This window comes from Haemaphysalis longicornis, unplaced genomic scaffold (assembly GCF_048455015.1).
Source record: "Haemaphysalis longicornis isolate Haplotype H1 unplaced genomic scaffold, Haemaphysalis longicornis Haplotype H1 scaffold_7, whole genome shotgun sequence".
Classification (NCBI taxonomy): Eukaryota; Metazoa; Arthropoda; class Arachnida; order Ixodida; family Ixodidae; genus Haemaphysalis; species Haemaphysalis longicornis.
Window position 1 is genome coordinate 136,796,745 of NW_027526422.1, and position 19,762 is coordinate 136,816,506.

Sequence of the window (19,762 nt, forward strand, 5' to 3'; positions counted from 1 at the left end):
GTTCATTGCCCTGCACCTACAGACCAACCATGCTAACAGAAATTAGTTATGTGCGCTGGTCCTGGTCTTAAGCATGATGTCAAACGAGATGCCACACCACACTTTACTGCGAGATAGGCGTTACAGCAATTCAATGCAACAGCCCTCTAGCCAGTTGGAACAGAATCCGTTCTTGTAAATTAGGCCTGCGATATGCACGTCTCTAATAGTTTTCTGCAGTTCAGGTTCGGAAATTGTTCAAAGCTATTTATTGGCTCAAAACAGCCGAAGCCATTCCAAGTACAGTTTAACAGCCCGTGTTTTCTTTTTGTTTGCCATCTTTGACTGTACCAATGGGCCACTAAGGTGATCCTCACATTGCAGCTCACGATCAAATTCTCACCGAGGTCCCCTTTCAGCCAGCCCCCCGGTATCACGCATTTCTATTTCTACGAAACGGTGGCAGGAAATTCCGGAAGAACCGAAAGTTAAATAACACGAAAAAGGTGTGAATTTCAATTGACCACAATAAGAATTGATTGCAACAGACGATGCAAATGTGCTACTGAAAAGAAGGTTTTCCTTTGTTGTCAATCCATTTTGCGCTGGATGGGCAGGGGGTCGCGATATGGCTGGCTTCGAAAGTGGGTGGCAGGTTGTCTTCCTTCAATTGTACGTGCCTAAAATAAAATATTCTTGCAGCGCTTTGGCATCGAAAATGCCTCATGGTTATAAACTCCCAGCTTTAACAGTGCACACGCCTCCAGCTCATCCATGCCATGAGCCGCAAATCCTGATTCGCTTCCGATTTTTTTTTCGCATTCAGCGAGAGCACATGACCAATTTGTTTCTTTCATGGACGCTGCGGGGGTTTGAGCAAGAAGTGTCAAAATGAGAGTTGCGAGAAAAGGGTGGTGCCGCGCATGTATGTTTCGCTTTCCCTCGGCGCGAGTGCCCCAAAGCAGGTTTCGCGATCGTGATATGAAACCATTTCGCGGCGGCACATCCGGCTTCCCCCAGCCTAATTGCGTCTGTTTTATATTCAAGATTAGAATCTGTTCGCGCAAGATATAATCGTCAGTCAAAAATGACGAGAACTTTCGCCAAGACGATAAGTCATCCTTCCAAGGTCACTGGGCAGAATTCGAATTCACATTTCTCGCTCCCGCTTTAGCCCCGCGACGCTTTGGCATCGCCTTCCCCCTTATTAGAGATTCAATGCAAGCGTAGAGCCGAAAACTACACACCAATCGGCTTTTTATTTGAATATTCAGATGGGCTTCTTCCGTATTCCTTCCCCAAAATTTTTACCACATTACTAAGAACCGACTCCAACGCAATCGAAGTGGCCTTCTGTATATAAACGCCTCTCAACCATAGTAAAATCAGCAGTTGGACTTACAACAGCTGTACCCCACCATGGTAAGCACATTTGTTGATTTGTCCAGTGGCTTGAAACACCCCAAAGAGCCCCAAAAGACCTCTTGTGCTCAAGCATTATTTTTGTATAATTGATCCTTACCATCTTAAAGTGGCCCGTCCAACTTCTCTACCCGTTTCTACCGTCAATACCAAATGATCGCGATTTGTTGCTGCACCAGCTATTTCGTTTTGTGTGAGATGTGTCAGAAGGGAAACTTTGATGATCTAATAACCTAGACGCAATCACTACAATTGCCTATCAAAACTGAAAAAAAAAACGCGAAGAAAAAGACAGCTTTATTTTACATACACCAGCTCTATGAGGGTAATAGAAGAATGCCCACGGTTTGTATAGTAGCATTGACAGTGTTTCAAGGGGGAAGATAAACGATAAGATTTTTACGAACTCCTGTACATGGCATTCGAACGTAATTGAAGAATGCCCGCGGTTTGTGTAGTAGCATTGACAGTGTTCCAAGGGCGGAGCTAAACGGTAAGATTTTTACGAACTCCTGTAAATGCCATTTGAACTCCACATAGAATATATATATTAACTGAATATTAAAGCAGCGAAGGGTTAAAAAAAGACTAGGGAGTTAGTACAAAAAATTGTATGCCTTACGCAGCAAACCAGGCAAGCCCTATAGCGGACAGTGGGCCGCAAGACCAGCACATCGTACAAAAATATCGAGGAAAGGTAATGCGTACGAAGAATGCGGTAGAGAAAATTACATTGTTGGAAGTAGGAGTTTCACTTGGCAAAGCCCGAGACCCAAAAAGAGAAAAGAAGTACACGTTTTTTCACAACTTTGATGCCCAACGTTTCGGACTATATAATCCTTCAAAATTTCTTGAAGTGCACAACATTCAAATGGAATGTTGCTATTGCTTTTCACTTTTGTCTGGCAGACAGCTACTCGAAGGTGAAAAGAAAGCCACTAGAACTTCCGGCACAAAGCGGGAATGCATTCTCCTTTAACTTTATAACTGTACTGTACATTTTGCTTCGCAGATCCGCACTTGCATTGTCCTGCTTCTGGCCAGCAGCGCCTTCGCTGGCTACACCGGCGCCGGTAGATACGGCCTTGGCTACGGCCTCGGCTACGGCGGCCTCGGCTATGCCGGATATGGCCTTTCCCACTACGGCCTCGCTCATGGTGTTGGCTACTCTGGTCTCGGACTCGGCTACAGCTACGCCCCAGCCGCTAGTGTAGCCATCGCCACTCCAGCTGTCGCCAGGACCGTGTCTACCTACCACACTGCTCCAGCTGTGGCCACCGTCGCCCATGCTTCCCCAGTCGCCACCTACGCCGCTGCCCCAGTCGCCACTTACGCTACTGGTCCGGCTGTGACCAGCGTTGTGCGCTCTGCCCCAGTGGTGGCGGCTGCTCCCGTTGCCACCTTCGCCCCAGCCGCCCGCTTCGCCGTCGCTGCTCCAGCTGTCACCAAGACCGTGTCCACCTACCACGCTGCTCCAGCCGTGACCAGTGTTGTACGTCCAGCCCCGGTCGTCGCTGCTGCCCCAATCACCACCTACGGTGCTACCCCAGCTGTGACTAGCATTGTACGCCCGGCCCCAATCGTAGCTGCTGCTCCAGTCGCCGCCTACGCTGCTGCCCCAGCCGTGACCAGCGTTGTGCGTTCGGCACCAGTCATTGCTGCTGCTCCTGTCGCCACCTACGCGGCTGCCCCAGCTGTTGCTGCCGTGCACCACGCCCCAGCTGTTGCCACCACCACCGTCCACCACGCCCCAGCTGTGGCCACCGTCGCCCACGCTGCCCCAGTCGTCGCCTCCTATGGCGTCGCCCACGCTGCCCCAGTCTACGGCTACGGTGTCGGCACCCTCGGCTACGGTGTTGGCCACTACGGTTTCGGGCACGGTCTCGGCGCTTACGGCCTGAACTACGGCTATGGTCTTGGATCTCCCTTCAACTACAACACCCTGCTCCGCAAGAAGAAATGTAAGTGCTACACGAATTTTCTCTCACGCTCGTATTTGCAAACCCGTAAACGATTAGAATGGCAGGGGGGAATACTAGTAACCCCACGGTGTTTGTGGGATTACAATTTTTTTGTACTCTGAAGCGTTTTGTGAGAGTACAAAAAAAATGTAGTGATAATATTCTGAAAGGCGGCGTAACTTTGACGAATTTTCGATGTGCGAGTGGGTTGCCAAGTTGTTCATGCAGAACCACTCTAGAAGGCAGCAGAGTATTTGAGTTTCGTATAGTCGACGTGACAGCAGTGTCTATGGTGTGTTATGAATTTCGATAATGAGTAGAAGGTCGATGCCACAGCGCGGGAATGGTAAAGTGTCCTGATATTGAGTTCAGCTGTCGCACTGTTTTTTCTTCTTCCCACGAAAACTGTCTTTAAATTTATTGCTCTTGTGATTTCTTGAAAACGTATTGCTTTCACGGCATTATTCCACCATTGCACTGTGTCGAGAAAAAATAAAATAACACACAATAGTACTTATCTTATAATACTATATTAATACCTTCACTTGCTTTCCTTTTCAGAAACACCTGCCCCTGGACTGACGCCAGTAATCGAGGAAACCGTCGAGGTTTACATAGTCTCGACAAATGCACTGCCGTTCGCGGAATCGCCACCTGCCGCGAGGAATATGGGACAATAAACTTTACGAATTCAATATGGTTCTCCTCATTTTTTTCCGTTTCCTAAGCGCAGTTAGTACTGGTATACGCTGCATTCATTCCATTTGTTCTGGCAGTGCTCTCGCTACTGTTGGTGCAATATGAGATTTACACTCTCGCATGCACTGCCTAAAGTCTCCGGTACATGCGACTACGGCCTGAACAGAGCATTGCGCATTTTGCACTGCCTTGCCTTCTGCTAGAGCACGTTTTGTTTGCATGGGGCTCGCTTAGCTCACTTTTAGCGATTTTCTTCGACGCATCTGCTGGGCTTTGATGCGGAACCTGGAGCCATTTGATCGCTCTACTTCCCTACTTGTATATTATTGCGCTCTACCGAAGTTCGGGCACCTGTAAACTGTAAACACATAAGTGGGAGCCGCCAGCGTGTCTGAGTGACTAAGTTGGTCCTGCTGACTGCATGAACGCGTGTTCAATCACCCCCCCCCCCCGCAGTTGTTTTTCAAATGAAGATAGACGATGATACGAGCCTGGGTAAACGTTTTGACGCATGTTGCCGATTTCCGAATGCTATACCTTCATCGAACCGTGTCACATACGGGAAACGGTAAACTTACGAGCGAATACATTTTGCCGGACGTTTGAAAGAAAGAAAAGAGCTGTGCGTGCAGTTTTAAAAGTTTCTTGCTCAAACACCATAACAAATAGTTCATGCTTTGTTCGCCGCCTTCAGCTATCAAATAAATGCGAAACGAAAACGTCAATTTTGCTCTAGACGTCCCTTCCTGTGTCTTCCTCTCCACATAACGAAGCTGTCCACCATTGGGGAGGACCTGAGTGCCGACGTGCCTGGTATAACCGTGAGTTGTGAAACACGCATACATTGAGCAAGTTTGCGTTGTTTCAAGGAAGTCAACTAGTGGTGATAAAGGTACACAGAAAAACGAACACTTATGTTACTATCTTCCTCCTTTCACAAGGAACTATACCCCCGACGGTGACGGCGCTACGTACTTTATGTTTGAAGAAAAAACTCTAATAGACCAGAAAATTCAGAAAGGCAGGCCGTCCGACCCTGCTCCGTTTTACAGCGAAGCTGTTAGCATCTGGGTTGTCGGTAATTTTCATGTCATCAACAAAAACTCCAGGCGGTGCCCAGCAGTTATCGCCCAAGACGCTGAGCGCAGGCGTCAGGCTAATTAGGCATACAGCTTAGAGTTCAGTATTCGTGTAACAAACGACCCGGAAACAAGCGTCGAAACCGCATTCTGGATGATAAGGCGCCAGTGAACAATAAAAATCCCCCACCCCATCTTATGCTCCTGGTGAATATTAGGTCTGCAGCTGCTATCGAAAACGGTTGTTGACTTAATTCGAAGTTAGGCACACGTGTAAGGCTAGGTAGGACCCAGAAGTTGTGGCCAGACAAGACCAAGTGCCAGTGACAAGCTCGTGGGGTTGACGAGGAACATTTCATACCCTCCCCCAAGCATGTGTTGTGGTTTGCAACAGTTTCGCTGGACACGTACTTTCGCACTGCCGGATGGCTACCATTTTTTTAGAGTAATCATTATTTAAGTCGGACTCAGCGATGTTTTTATTTCAGAGAAGCGGTTTCACTTGTTAGCCCGACAGGCAATTCTGCTGTTACTGCTACAGTTTCCGTGTTGGGTGAACAAATATGGATAAGTTGAAGAGCGTCTTCCCGAAAAGTCCCCCCTCGTTCCTCGCGCATAAAATTACCCTTTCAATTTTCAATCCTTTTTTGCAGTGTCACTAGAGCACCCGCTCTAGTGACATTTCGCATAATAACGGATAATTTGCTATGTCACTAGAGCACCCGCTCTAGTGACATTTTGCATAATAATGGAATGAATTATGGCAGGTGTCAGGCCTTTAAATGAAGGAGGAAGTGAGAGATGTCATTAATAGATATTAGGGCATGCACACGAGGCATGAGAGCATTTGAAAAATTCAATTGTGCGTTCACTGGCGGCGTGTACTCTCGAAATAAAGTTTTAGCCGCTCGCGACGGAAAAGCGTAGAGAGTTGTAGATAGTTTTAGAACAGCGTATAATGCCTTTCTCATCAGCTAAGCCTAAATTTCGCATGGTACGTGGGCAGTGTGAGGATAATGTTTAACATCCGTTTTTTTTTGCTTAACGTAGAGAAACTGCAGCTTACTGCGCGATTTCGTTTAATAAAAAGTTTGAAGCACCACTTCATACTTTCTGCACCACGTGCTAAATGCATTGCGAGGAGACTGGCCAACCTGCCCAAAAAAATTTGGAATTTTTTACAGCTATTCAAACAAGCACAAACAATAGTTTAATTGATTGCGTTTTTTGACGCTCCGAAGCTGCATGAGGGGTTGCCGTAGTGGAAGGCTCTGGAATAATTTTGACCACTTGGGGATCTTCAATGTCCGCGAAAGTCTCGACACACGGGCGTTTCCGCTTCTCGCCTACAACAGAAAAGTAGCCACCGCGGCCGGGGTCAGATGCGGAATAGCGCTTCTTGTTAATTGCGTACGCTAAAGCTTGCCGAACCACCTCATCAACATATTCAGACTCTGATGGGGCGTGGGTTGCGAAGTACCCATGCAGTCGGAAAAGTTGCCGCATTGTACGTGCTTGTACCAGCCTTTACCCTACATACCATCTGGTTGCAACAGTCCGGTCGGCGGGTTTTCCTTTTCATCACATGCGTTAGACTTGATTTCGTTGCAAGAATTTCGAAGTATAGCAAAGAGACCCTCATACCTTGGCTCATTTTAAGGCAGAGATACTACCACATTCCCGTCATGAGTGTTTTACTCAACCAGACAACCAACGCCCATGATCTGACCCAACGTAGTTATTTTATTCAGCATCGTAATAGGCCAGAACCACGGGGCGAATACTGAGCACGGCACACGACACGAATGCCACGCGCTAAACATAACCGCACACCGCCGCCTGTTCCAGACATATCAGCAAATACCCTGTCTCGGATAACGCAACTCAACGAGTTAAAACATTCGTATTGGCCACTTCCCTGATCCGTTGGGTCCACCTGCAAACGAATTGCGCAGCGCGCGGGTAGCGCGAAATTCTGTGTCTGCACCCGCGGCTGCGATTGCGCAGGTGAACGTTCTCAATGCCACCAAAGGAAGGGGACCCCACGTAAGTACATTAAAACACACAGCGCATTCCACCCCCAAGATACGCGCGCGGACACAGCGGTCTGCTTCTAAAGCAGTCCGGTTGACCTTGCTCCTTCATTTGTAGCTCGCGTGGCTGTTGAAATGCAAGGGTCGCTGCCTACTGAGAAACCCGCGCGCCCGACGGGCACCGTTTTCAGTGTCAGCGCCTTCCTTCTCGCGGCCGTCTGAAGCGCCTGCCGTCTTACAAGGCCTCCTCTTCGCCACCCGTGGTCTCGCGATAGCGGCCAGCGTACGCGTCAGGATAGCCACGCTCCCAGCTGTTGTGTGCTTACACGCTCATCACGGAATTTGTTGCAGGCTATGTGGTTTACACTTGAGCGGAACAAAGGAGTGCGTGGCTGCAGGTACTTCTAGAGCTTTCTAACGGTGCTGCGTGAAAGCAGCGCGCCTGCGCTTTGCGGAAGCCGGGAGACTAAACCATCACGCGCATCCTGTCATTGGGGCGCCCGCGTGTCGCCTGCTGCTTGCGCGCTCAAGGCGTTGAAGAAGCACTCAACCATGAGCCGGAACAAATATTGGGCTTGTTCTTCTTCTGCTTTCATTTCGCATTGCACATGCCGGTGCCTACTATGGGACGAGGCGCCAATAAACCACATTGTTTACATTGCCATTTATTCGGAGCATATATTGAAAATATCAGGCGGAAACATGCTCCTATAGAGCGAGCAACAAGCGCGTCGGTGTTCTTCTGATATCAATGTCATAATCAATAAACTCCACTGTAGTAGGCAGCCGACTTTAAGCCAGGTTGATTTAAGCTACGGCCACCGCTATGCTGCTTCTACGTATTCCGCAGATTGTGGTGATAGCTAAGGCTCCAATGTGGTGACGCAAGTCGTAACAATGAACAGTACCCTGTTCTTGCTTTACCACATTAATTATTGATGGTACCAAAACACTAAATAACATCAACGCCACTGGGTTTGCTCTCGTCTCTCACGGCTTTGGCGATGTCGACAGCTTTAGCGCCGGTTGGGCGATATCACGAGGACACGCGATAGCCCCGGAACGGCGTTCCAAGAAACGGCGCTCCTGGAACTAGTTCCTTTTTGGAGGAATGGCGGGACCCCACCGTTCCATTAAGGGTCGGTGGCGTCCGTTAGGTTTTTGTAGGAACAGCAGGAACGGCAAATATTTGTCTTACACCGTGTAGCAACTCACAAGCAAAAAATTATTTTAGGTGACAACTAATTTGAAACAATTGGTGGCAGTCATGAGGCTGCCACAATTTTTTTCTCCTACAAATTATAAAAATCCACTTTGTGCAGAAGGATGGCCAATGAAGCTGGGCGCAGTACACAGATGGGCGCGAAAGAAAATACGTTTGTTTGTAATTTCCTATTGAAAATACTGGCCAGCTAATTAGCTAATGGAATTGCAGAATGAGGCTTGGGGAGCGGCCTGACTTCGGCGATCATTGCCGGTAACGCGCTCCCTCAGCAAAGCAGGATTGGCCACCCTGGTGTAGTATTGCCCATAACCTCCCATGAATACGCCAATTAACCCGCGGCCCTCAGTCCAGACGTGAAATACACCGACGGAAATGTCGCTCCAGAAGCCCTTAATGTCACACCGAGACCACTTCTAGAAGAAAACACCAAATACCAGTTCTTGGGTGCGAGAAATTTCTAATTACCGCCGATTTTTTCCCGGACCCTGTATGTGGAAACCAAGGCATATGCAGCTTCGCTGCAAAGAGTACCTCCGATATGTATGCATGTCCCTTCGTAATGAACGGAGGTTACACTCCCGTACGCAGCTGACACTATAGGGTTAATGTTCACCGTGACGGGTGATTTTGTAGACGTGATTACTATATCACCAGAAAAAGAACCAGAAAAACAGGCATAGTGCGATAAACACTTCGCCTTACTGGAGTGGCGGGATGTGTGAAGAAGGGCCCCCTGACTTGAACTGAATTGAATTACATTGAGTTTATTTTGGCGGTAAGGTCAACAATGTTATCATGCTGCCGAAGCTAAAGGCGACGTAAATATCCCTCGGCTTACCGTCGGGCACCCGTTGACACTTGCAACACAAACAGTGTTCACGCACGGAAGCATTTTACAAAGAAAAAAAGATTAGCTGTTTATATAGCGACACAAAATAATTCAACCGCCAGCACTTGACAACAACAACAAAAAAAAAGGATTACGCTAATAGAATGTTTGGGTTTGATCGGGTTGGTTAGGCGAATATGAAATTTCTGTTAATAATTGCTTCGAGGCCATTTTCACGACAATAAAAGTCAACATTTAAGAGGACGTCCTGAGATGCAGAAGTTGACAAGCCATTTTGCCTTTCAAATCGATTCTGAGCTCACTTAGTTTTATTAAAAGCGAGGGGACAATTTCATAAAAGGGTCAGGTCTGCATTGAGTTCGCGCTGGCAGTTGCATGGGACGTGGCGCTGTCAGTCAACCATGACAACGGGATGCTGTACAGGGTGTCCCAGCTATCATGCACCGAGATTTTAAAAAGAGCAATGGAGTCACTCGAAGCACACTTAGCGCATAATGTTTCCAGAACGGTGGTGTAGCACCCGGTGATTTTTTAGTTATTAGACTTAATTAGGTATAACTAATTAATTATTTAACTCGAGAAGTACTGCCCCAGTCATTAACGCGTCAGTAAGGCAATTGTGGTACCCACGAGTGGGATGCAACTGTGGTATTTTAACGCCACACTAAGCGCACTCATTTATTTTGACTGGCCAAGAAACCCCGCGAAATATCAAAATACCACGTGACGGCACTCGTCCGCATCATAAACGAGTGCCCTCTAATAAGCTTGTCCGTTTGCATCACTTGAACAGATTAACAGGGTAACTATCGGGCATGCTCCTGCTTAGGCCTAAAGTTTCCCTTTTGGGCCTTCTTAACTAAGCCGGTACTCACGTTGTAAAATTCAATGTTAATGTCATGAAAAAACGAAAAACGAACATAAAAATATGAACCAGAACACAGGTAATCGAGGAATTTGGCAGTGGAGATGGCATAATTATGCGGCTGGGGTATGTTTAGAAAGTCACACATACAAATTTTGCTGCCGTTATGAAGTGATGTCACGATTTGACTTGCATAGAAAAAATGTGCTATTTTTGGGTTCCCATTCATATGTGCGCAACCGCATTTCCTTTGTGTTGGACTGTACTTTTTACAGTTACCGATTCATGACGCTAGACGCATAAGCGTGCTGCTGACCATAAAGGTCATGTTTAGGTTAAACACAGGACATTCACTGGCGCGTAGAGACATGACTACACAGACGACACAACACGCATTGCGGAGCCATTGACTTCCAGTTAGGTAGGGAAAACTAACCTACCTAAACAAGCACCGGTTTAGGATCAACGATGCCATTAGAGAGCGATGCCATTCAATTTGAGCATTAAAACGTGCTGTAAGGTCTGCTCATGAGGTCAGTGGCCAGGCGCAACGGCCTTGCGTGTTAAAGGATAGATTCCCGCCGCTCGGTCTAGCGGCACAGAACTGCCGACACTACGCTGTGGCCGTCGTCAAATCGCTGCTGCGCGTTCGGGAGATGGCTTGCCTGGATGTCGAGAATGCCGCTGGAATAATCCCCTTTAATTACGAAGGCAGATGGCCCCGCCAAGTTCCGAGCATTGTGTGCGTAGCTGACAACGAAGGGAAAATTGTCGTCTGACCGCACGGCAGCGGCGGCTTTCCCGCGAGATCCCTTTGTCGCGAACCACCGATGGAACAGCTGCCTTTCGGTAACCGCCAATTTTTTTCTCCACCCTTCGGAGTCATGTGTACCCGCCGCCGCGTGCATGCTCGCCTGCGCACAGGCTTTTGACCCGAAGGTGGTGGCGCCTAATCGAATATTCGGAAAATGGCTGAGTGACAGCTGTCTACGTAAATTTGGGCCCTCCCTTACGCGTGCACTAACGCTAGAGGGGCGTTCCCAAGAGACAGTAATAGCAAGGTGTTATAAGGCCGAACTTGGCCGCTAAAGAGCGTTCAGCTAGCCAGTTCCGGGCGAGACACGGAGTCTAGACTGCTGAAGCTGGGTTGGGATTTGTGAGCCCCCAAAGCGAGAGGTAAACTGGAGGATCGCGTTAGAAATTTACGTTACAGCTGTGTACCGGGCAACTAGACGGGTCCTGCGCGGAAACAGAGTCCCGGCCGTCGTTTCTAGAGCGGTTTGTGTCCGCTCCGAGCCTAGGATAGTTAGACGGAGTTGAGAAGCTCGAGTGACTGGTGCACACTTGGAGCTATAGCGTGTAACTGAAGTTTGAAGTTATCCTTTTTGTTACTCATGAATCCAGTTGCTCTAATGTAAATAGTTGTATATAAGCTCTTCGTTTGCCTTCATCAAATACAAACGCCCTTAGTTTGTCAATTCTGCGAGAACTTCAACACCATCGCCCCGCGAGCCTCCTCCCAAATCAAACCGAGCCCGGGTGATTGGGTTCCTGATCGGCACGGGACTTCGGGGAAACGAACATCAACAGTCTTTACTCGTGCCTAGTGACGTACTCACGGTACATTAGCTGGGAATGCCGATTGACTACGGCAGATCCTAGAATTGGAACGTTGTGCCTGAATTCGATTGATCGCATTCCCGCGCCGCGATCAACATCGCGCTTTCTGTCTTCCTTTGTGCAAGTGTCCTATACACTGAAAATACTGGAAGCTTGATGGATAAGACATCACGGAAGAGACTTGATAACTGATGCGTCGTGAACGAGGCGTCACGACACAGGTTTCGCGAAATCCGTGTTGTAACACTGTTTTTTGCCAATACATTGCAAAACGGGCAAAAGTAAGCTTATAATATTTTCGCCCAAGACACGTTTTGAAATATGAACTTTAGACGCTGTACCACAGAAAAAGTGTAGTACCTTCCCTTTGCGAACTACACAAAATAAGGGAAAATGGGACTTATGTAGGTCAGAGTCATTTTTCCACTGAATGCTACGTATAATTAGAAAACACTTTGCGAATACCTCAATCTCTTCATTATCACAAACTCACGACATGTATTGAACATTTTATTATGACACTGACGAATACATTGAGTTCATTTATACGCATTGTGTTTCAACCGGGTTTCAAAATGTCGGTAGACCCACTTGGTTAAATTACCTGTGGTAGACACAGAGCATTTCGATTTATTGCTTGTTCTCGTCATATATTTGTCTCAATTATTATGAAATTAAGGTTTCGGAAATACCTTATATTAAGATTTATTTAATGTGTGGGGGTGCAGCAGACAATTTTAACGACAGAGTCGTTTATGCCATCTTGAAACGCCTGAAAGCTCACTTGCTTTGTAAGTATTGCCTCCCGGCGGGAACACGCTCGGGCGCAAAGGCATATCGTGGTTGTCAAACTTTGGAATGCACCGTGCAATGCTATCCGGCACGCCCACCAGGCTAGTGAAAAAACGTGATTATTTTTTCAAAATTATTCTGATGGACAATGGTCCCTTACAATAAATGCGTTCCAGAATTAAAGCACCCATGATCAGACGACAAAGTTGTGCGAAGGGAGACTATTAAAACACGCAGTGCAAATGAGCTTCTTGAAATTCCGTTAGCATGAGTGCCCATAGGCCGGTTTTGTACGTGCCGCGTTAGAGCCTTCTCCTACCGTACGCCCAAGTCTTTATTTCATGGCTTGTATTTTTCATTCGTGCGCGCGTTATTAAACTGCATTCTAACTAGGTGTGATTGGACATCACCAGGGACGAGAACATTCTTCATGGCAAGTATTTGCAGTGTCGAGGTCAGCTGACCGCATCCGCCTTTTTCGCGGCCGCCTGAAATCGCAGCAGTCTCTGCCTCACCCTCCCCCCTTATTTCTTATGCAGTTCAAGTGCATGGTAGTACTCCTTTTTCGCAACAATTTCCTCGCGGCTCTATTTCATCTTTTTGACCTTCCAAAGATGCACGACACCCCTCCTTGCCCGTATTTGCTAAGCGCTTGCTGAGAAATCACTGCGGCGCCACCCAAGGGCGCACCTGTATTTAAGGGAGCTGGAACAGTAGCGAAATCAGCAGTTGGACCTACAGCAGCTGAACGACACCATGGTAAGTCCCGCCCTAGAAAATTTTCCACTTGTTTGAAATATTGCGATGCCTTTCCAAAGCACCCCATGGCCCGCTATCTCTTACTATATTCAGTCTTAATAGTCAACCTTTAGCACAACCTCCAGGTTTTCTTCCTCTTTTCCTGGTGAATTTCTCTCCACGAAATGAGTCGTTTTAGATTCAGTTTTGCTTAGGATAACGGCTAAATTTAATTTGGCAGTGGCTCTTTTTAATACAAGTTTGGAATTATTTGTTACAAAAAAGACATACGTGATGTGACTAATTCGATTATTGTAGCATACATAAATCACAAGAAAAATGCTGATTGTTGGCGATGTATTAGCTTTGGTGATGATTCCAAGCGGGGAAAAAATAACAGTTTTGTTGAGAGTTTCATCATCCCACACAGCAAGCTCTCCACATTTACACTAGCGCATGAAAGAGTAATTCTCCGCGTTAAATTTGGCCATATGTTCTGGAAATACCCCATCACTCTAAAGAAATTGCGCAGCCGTACATCGAAGAATATCGTGCAAGATAGGCCGCCACCTAGTAACAAAATACGCTGCTGAAGCATTTTGGACGTGAAAAACGCGTGTGATACGCTCTTAAGTAGCCGTCAATCTTACAAGACTGAAACAGGAAAGAACACCAGATTTTAAAAACTGCACAAAAAGGCACAGTCTACCAAATTATGCCATGAAAATTTTTGCGTGGAAGTGTTTAGAATCCAGGAGATTTATTGGCTCCTGACATCGGAATGTCTACAAATTGGTAAACAGCATGATTAAAGATTGGCACGCAAAGCAGCCGTGCTGTCATATCAAAACATTAATCACTGTATTGGGCATTTTGCTTCGCAGATCCGCACCGTGTAATAAATATATCGTGTAGTGTAAACAACTCCTAATGCTTCAATTCCTTTTCTGCAGTGAAATATAATTAGTCGTCGAAAGCGCCGCTTCTGAAAAAACATCCCTTCGTAGCCTTGTGCAATGTTCCAGTGCAAGACATGTAGGAAGCATTAAACGCATACGAACGAAAGAACAATAATGCAAGTTAACAATAAACTGCTTACCAGAAATATGGTGCGGACGGTTTACATTTCACACACTGCAGCAGGGCAAACTCGAGAATATCATGGCGCATGCAATAAGGCTACCCTAACTCTACAAGACACACCGTGCAACTTAACCAGTGGTTCATGCACAAGGCAGCAATGCTTTTATTCGCAACCATAAAACAGTGCATTGGACGTTTTTGGTGCGCAGATCCGCGCCTGCATTGTCCTGGCTCTGGCCACCAGCGCCTTCGCTGGCTACACCGGCTTCGGTGGTTACGGTCTTGGCTACGGCCTCGGCTACGGTGGTCTTGGCTACGCCGGATACGGCCTGTCCAACTACGGCCTGGCCCACGGTGTCGGATACTCTGGTCTCGGCCTCGGCTACAGCTACGCCCCAGCCGCTGGCGTTGCCGTTGCTGCCCCAGCTGTTGCCAAGACCGTGTCCACCTACCACGCTGCTCCAGCCGTGGCCACTGTCGCCCACGCTGCCCCAGTTGCCACCTACGCCGCTGCCCCAGTCGCCACCTACGCTGCTGCTCCAGCCGTGACCAGCGTCGTCCGCTCTGCTCCAGTCGTGGCTGCTGCTCCAGTCGCTACCTTCGCCCCAGCCGCCAGCTACGCCGTCGCTGCTCCAGCTGTCACCAAGACTGTTTCCACCTACGCCACTGCTCCAGCTGTGACCAGCTTCGTCCGCCCCGCCCCAGTTGTGGCCGCTGCCCCAGTCGCCACCTATGCTGCTGCACCAGCTGTGACCAGCGTTGTCCGCTCTGCCCCAGTTGTGGCCGCTGCTCCAGTTGCCACCTACGCCGCTGCCCCAGCTGTGACCCGCGTCGCCACCTACCAGACCGCTCCAGCCGTGACCAGCTTCGTCCGCCCCGCCCAAGTCGTTGCTGCTGCTCCAGTCGCCACCTACGCTGCTGCCCCAGCTGTTGCTGCCATCCACGCCGCCCCAGCTGTTGCCACCACCACCGTCCACCACGCCCCAGCTGTGGCCACCGTCGCCCACGCTGCCCCAGTCGTCGCCTCCTACGGCGTCGCCCACGCTGCTCCAGTCTACGGCTATGGTGTTGGCCACCTCGGCTACGGTGTCGGCCACTACGGTTTCGGCCACGGTCTTGGCGCCTACGGCCTGAACTACGGCTACGGTCTTGGCTCTCCCTTCGACTACACCACCCTCCTCCGCAAGAAGAAGTGTAAGTACTGGAGATATTTTCGCCTGAGATAGTAGAAACGAGGTAATTGCGCCAATGTGCGCAATTATAACTTCAGGAAAAGCATTGTTTGAGTAGACTTTAGAATTCTAGCTCTGGGGCATTATCCGGTCGCTATCTTTGTTAGAGGTGTCTTCCTTTGAGGTAGTAGGATTTTGACAATTTTTTGGTATGCGTCATGTTTGCTCTTCATTCGAGGGGAAACCAAAACGTTCGGAGCTCAAGTTCCCTTCATGAACACGGCGCGAGAGAAAGTGCCATGGGCATTACAAATTGCTGCAACCGATACCAAATTCATAGCACGCCCAGAGTTGTTTGCGGAATACAACTTTCGCCATTTTGTGAATGTTTCTTCATGCAATGATGGCCTTAATTTGAAGGTCTATAAAATTTTATAAAACTTGCACCAATCATGTTTCGGGACAGAAACACCCTGACATGTAGAGGGAAGAAACTTTACAGAGGCCATATCAAGACACTTTATATTGCTCTCACGATTAATTCTACATCCTTTGTTTTCAGAAACACCTTTTCAAGAAATGCAGCAAGTAATCGACGAAGTCAACGAGGTTCAACCCTCGAGGGATGCATTCCTAATTTCGGTGTCGCTATAGTAGCACCCCCGAAATGCGAAAATAAAGTGTACAAATTCACTAAGCTGTGTCCACTGTTTCAGTTCTTGCAGCAGCGGCTCGCACCTCGTCTAAGCCACAGTTATCCCTGTTTTTGAACTCGTAGAATTTCTATTGCTGACATATAGGGTGCTGATTAGAGTCATGAGGTTGTGGACGAACCTCTTTCGACACGCCAGCACTGACGTGAACACTGCGTTCTTTTGGCTTCTGCCGTGGTGGGTTTTAATTAAAATTCGACGCACATATCGCTCCTCATTGTTAACACGTATGCGCATTCCCCCGGTTTCCACGTGCGGTGGTTGTGACGAGGCGCCTGTGGCAATTTATGAGGCTGCTATGCAACAATACTCGACTTAATGAACACGCCTTTGAAACCTCAGCTGTTTATGATGTATTTTTGACCAGTTTATATACGTAGGCATGGTATGGCATTATACCGGTTAAAAACTTTAACCTTTTTCTAATGTCAAAGCTCGACTCCTAATCTTCAGAACGCTGAAAAGTATTTTTCAAAGACCATCGTTATCCTATTCTTTATTAGGTTCGTTACAGGACCTGTCTCTCCAATAAAATTTCCCATTTCCCTAACTCCTGGCCCTACTGATACATGGCCTGAAAACGCGCCAGAAATATGTATTTTCACAGTGTGCGAATTTACCTACAGTAGTATTAAAATGCCAATTTCGCAAAATACTGCCAAGTACCTCATACAGCCAAGAGTTCTATTGGATGACTAAAAATCAAACGCCATCTTACTGTGCCCAATATCGTTTCCTGTTTATGTGACCTGCCCTTGTGGCGCGGTAATGCGGCCCCGTGCTTTTTATTTAAACTTTTTACTAGTGAAAGAAGAAATTCCTGAATTTCGGACTCCTCCAAACTTAGTAGGACCCTCTTAAGGTAGCGTACGTCTCAAAAAGGGTGCGCAAGTGATAGATGGCGCAACGCAAGGTTCCGAATACTGGTCTGATGCCCCCTACTGTACTGTAATTTGTTACCTCGCCAAAGTGCATCTAACCACATGCAACTGATAACAAGCTTTTAGTTGTGGGCAAGCACCCGAACAAAATTCCTCGATTTTCTTCAGAATTAACATGAAATTTTTGTACAATTGGTGCCTCACAGTTGCAGTATTCTAGTCCTTGATTTCGATTTCTACGCTCTCGCATCCTTGAAGTCAGCTGCGAGCAACTTAGTAAATATTTTGCGCAAATGAGGCACTTACCTTACCGTATCAGCATCAACAAGGGAAAACAATCTCATAACGTTTTACGCAAAATGCTGGGTGAATAAACATTAGGCACCATCGATCGGACACATTTTTTGAAATAGTAACCAGCTTTAAAATCTTATGATGTATCAAGAAAGGAAAAACTACTAAAAGTACTCTAGAAGACTTTTGTGATGCGTTTCTGCCACGAGTAGTATAGGGTTTTTTTTCTCCGGTTTCACTGGACACCAGCACAGTATTCCTTATTGTTATCCTTTAGTTAATAAATGAAATGCTAGATTTGGCATGTTTTTATTATGATTTTATCGCAACATTAGCCAACAACTGCATTAATTTTCTCAAATCACGTTTACAGAAAGTTCCGCTTTTCTGATGGAGGCGAAAAGCAAAAACGCCCGTGTGTACGAAATTTCGGCGCCCGTAAAGATCCCCAAGTGGTCAAAATTATTCCGGAGCACTCCACTACGGCACGCCTCATCGCCTTCGTTGCGTAGGCGCGTTAAACCCTACAATCAATCAATCACGCTTACAGAAATTTGTTTGCGTTGTAATAATTATTTTCGAAATCATGTGCACGGGAGGGTTGAAATGTATACCGACTGCTGTGTTTTCTTCATGTAATGATTTGTGTACTTCGTCTTTCCCTATTTAACAATTCTGATGGTACCATCCGCGTTTCTGCTCAATTTTGTTAGGTCTAGGAATTATTTTTATAGGAGCAGACGTGAATAAGATGGTGCGCTCGTTATTAAAACGACTCTGCATAAACAGTGAAGAAACAAATGCATTCCTCCACAATCACTGGAAAATACAGCGGCACTGCCTTTGTGTTTCATATTGCGGGTTTCAAAGATTTCAATGGTGCTTTTTAAGTGCGAATGCACTTCTTAAGCGAGCCTGAATCGTCCGCCGCCGTCGTCCGCATAGCAACAGCTGCGGGTGCGCGCGCTCCTCGTCTTCCTCCTCGTCTTCCCTAGCAACGGGGGGAGATGGGCGCGCGCTACTCTCCTCCTCCTCTCTCCGCTCAGTAACTGCGGGTGTTGGGCGCCTCCTCTCCACTTCGGGCGGGAGAGCTCTCGCTCGCGTAGCGGGCGCTCCGCATTCCGACGCGTGAGGGCGCTCGTGTAGCCCTCGCCGTAACGGCGGGCGCTACTCTCCTCCTCCTCTCTCCGCTCAGTGACTGCGGGTGTTGGGCGCCTCCTCTCCACTCCAAGATCACGATATCCACCGTAATCGCGCAATCAACAACCGTGCATTCGCACTTACACACTCTCCCCCTCGGGGAAGTGCGAGGGAATTTTTTTCCTTCTTTTTGCGGCAAGTGTAAGAGATCTACTCCGGCATTTTAGTGAACAAATGACTAAACACCCGCTTGGCTTTTATAGCAAGCTATATGGAGTGTCTTGATTTAAATATGAATAATTGTCGTCAATTCAAGTTTTAACTTGCATGCAGAAATTTATTATATGAGGTATATGTGCTTTTATTTGCTCTTTTATTTGGTGCAACAAGTTATATTTTGTGTTTAAAAAAATTCTCGCCACGTTGCCTGCAACGTACACATTGGAGATTCTAATTTTGATTATTCACTTTGGTGTTCCTACTTTTGATGCATATTTTAGAAACGTTTGTGTTTCAGACATTAGCCGCAGCTCTTTACTGTTCCCATCATCACGGAGAACTTTCCAGCCAAAAACCAACCTTTTTTGCTATGGTTCTACACGTAAGGGTAGTTTCGCTATACAGCATGTTCCAGGACCTTCAGATTATCATCCAACGCAGTATATTGTGTTTCCTTCATGCGTGGCTAGCTAATTGGCATGGACAACGTTTCTATTATGCGTAGCGCTGAACAAGAGCTGTGTGTTAGGGGCGAAGCTCCCCTTGCTCGGGCCCTGCCCCGTCCCTCGTTGTTGCCAAGCACGGCGGAATGATGATGATTGTGGCAGGATCCCCCTAGGGATTGTCCAACGAAAGATTGGCCGAAGAGGAAAAACGTTCAACGCGTTCGTTGCTACCCAACAAAGAGGAGAGGAAGAAGAAGAGGTTGTCGTTCATCGCCTGTGAGCTGAAGACACGTACCGGGGGTACGCGACACAAGACGCTCTGCAGAAGGCGACAGCCAAGGTGGCTAAAATATCACACACCGAATTCGCCAACTTACCTATGGAGATTCTCATCATCCCAAACAAGCCCTACATAATCACCACAAACATCAACGTCGTCGACGGGCTTGTCAACGGAGCGGTGGAAAGCTTGACGTGTCGAGTCTTTATATGATGTATGGGCTAATGTTTCATGGTTTTACCGATGAGCATTTGAGCTTCACCCCTCTGAT

The 19,762-nt window shown here is 47.4% G+C and overlaps 1 protein-coding gene across 1 annotated transcript; it reads left to right on the plus strand.

The window, feature by feature from the left end:
• The first annotated feature begins 1,267 nt into the window (after positions 1 to 1,267).
• On the plus strand, positions 1,268 to 16,215 carry LOC144146566 (uncharacterized). The gene is made up of 6 exons (XM_077678509.1): positions 1,268 to 1,401; positions 2,414 to 3,362; positions 13,065 to 13,069; positions 13,255 to 13,284; positions 14,556 to 15,540; positions 16,081 to 16,215. Coding segments are annotated over exons 1-6 (1,974 nt in total). The 5' UTR covers positions 1,268 to 1,398; the 3' UTR covers positions 16,083 to 16,215.
• Positions 16,216 to 19,762: the final 3,547 nt, after the last annotated feature.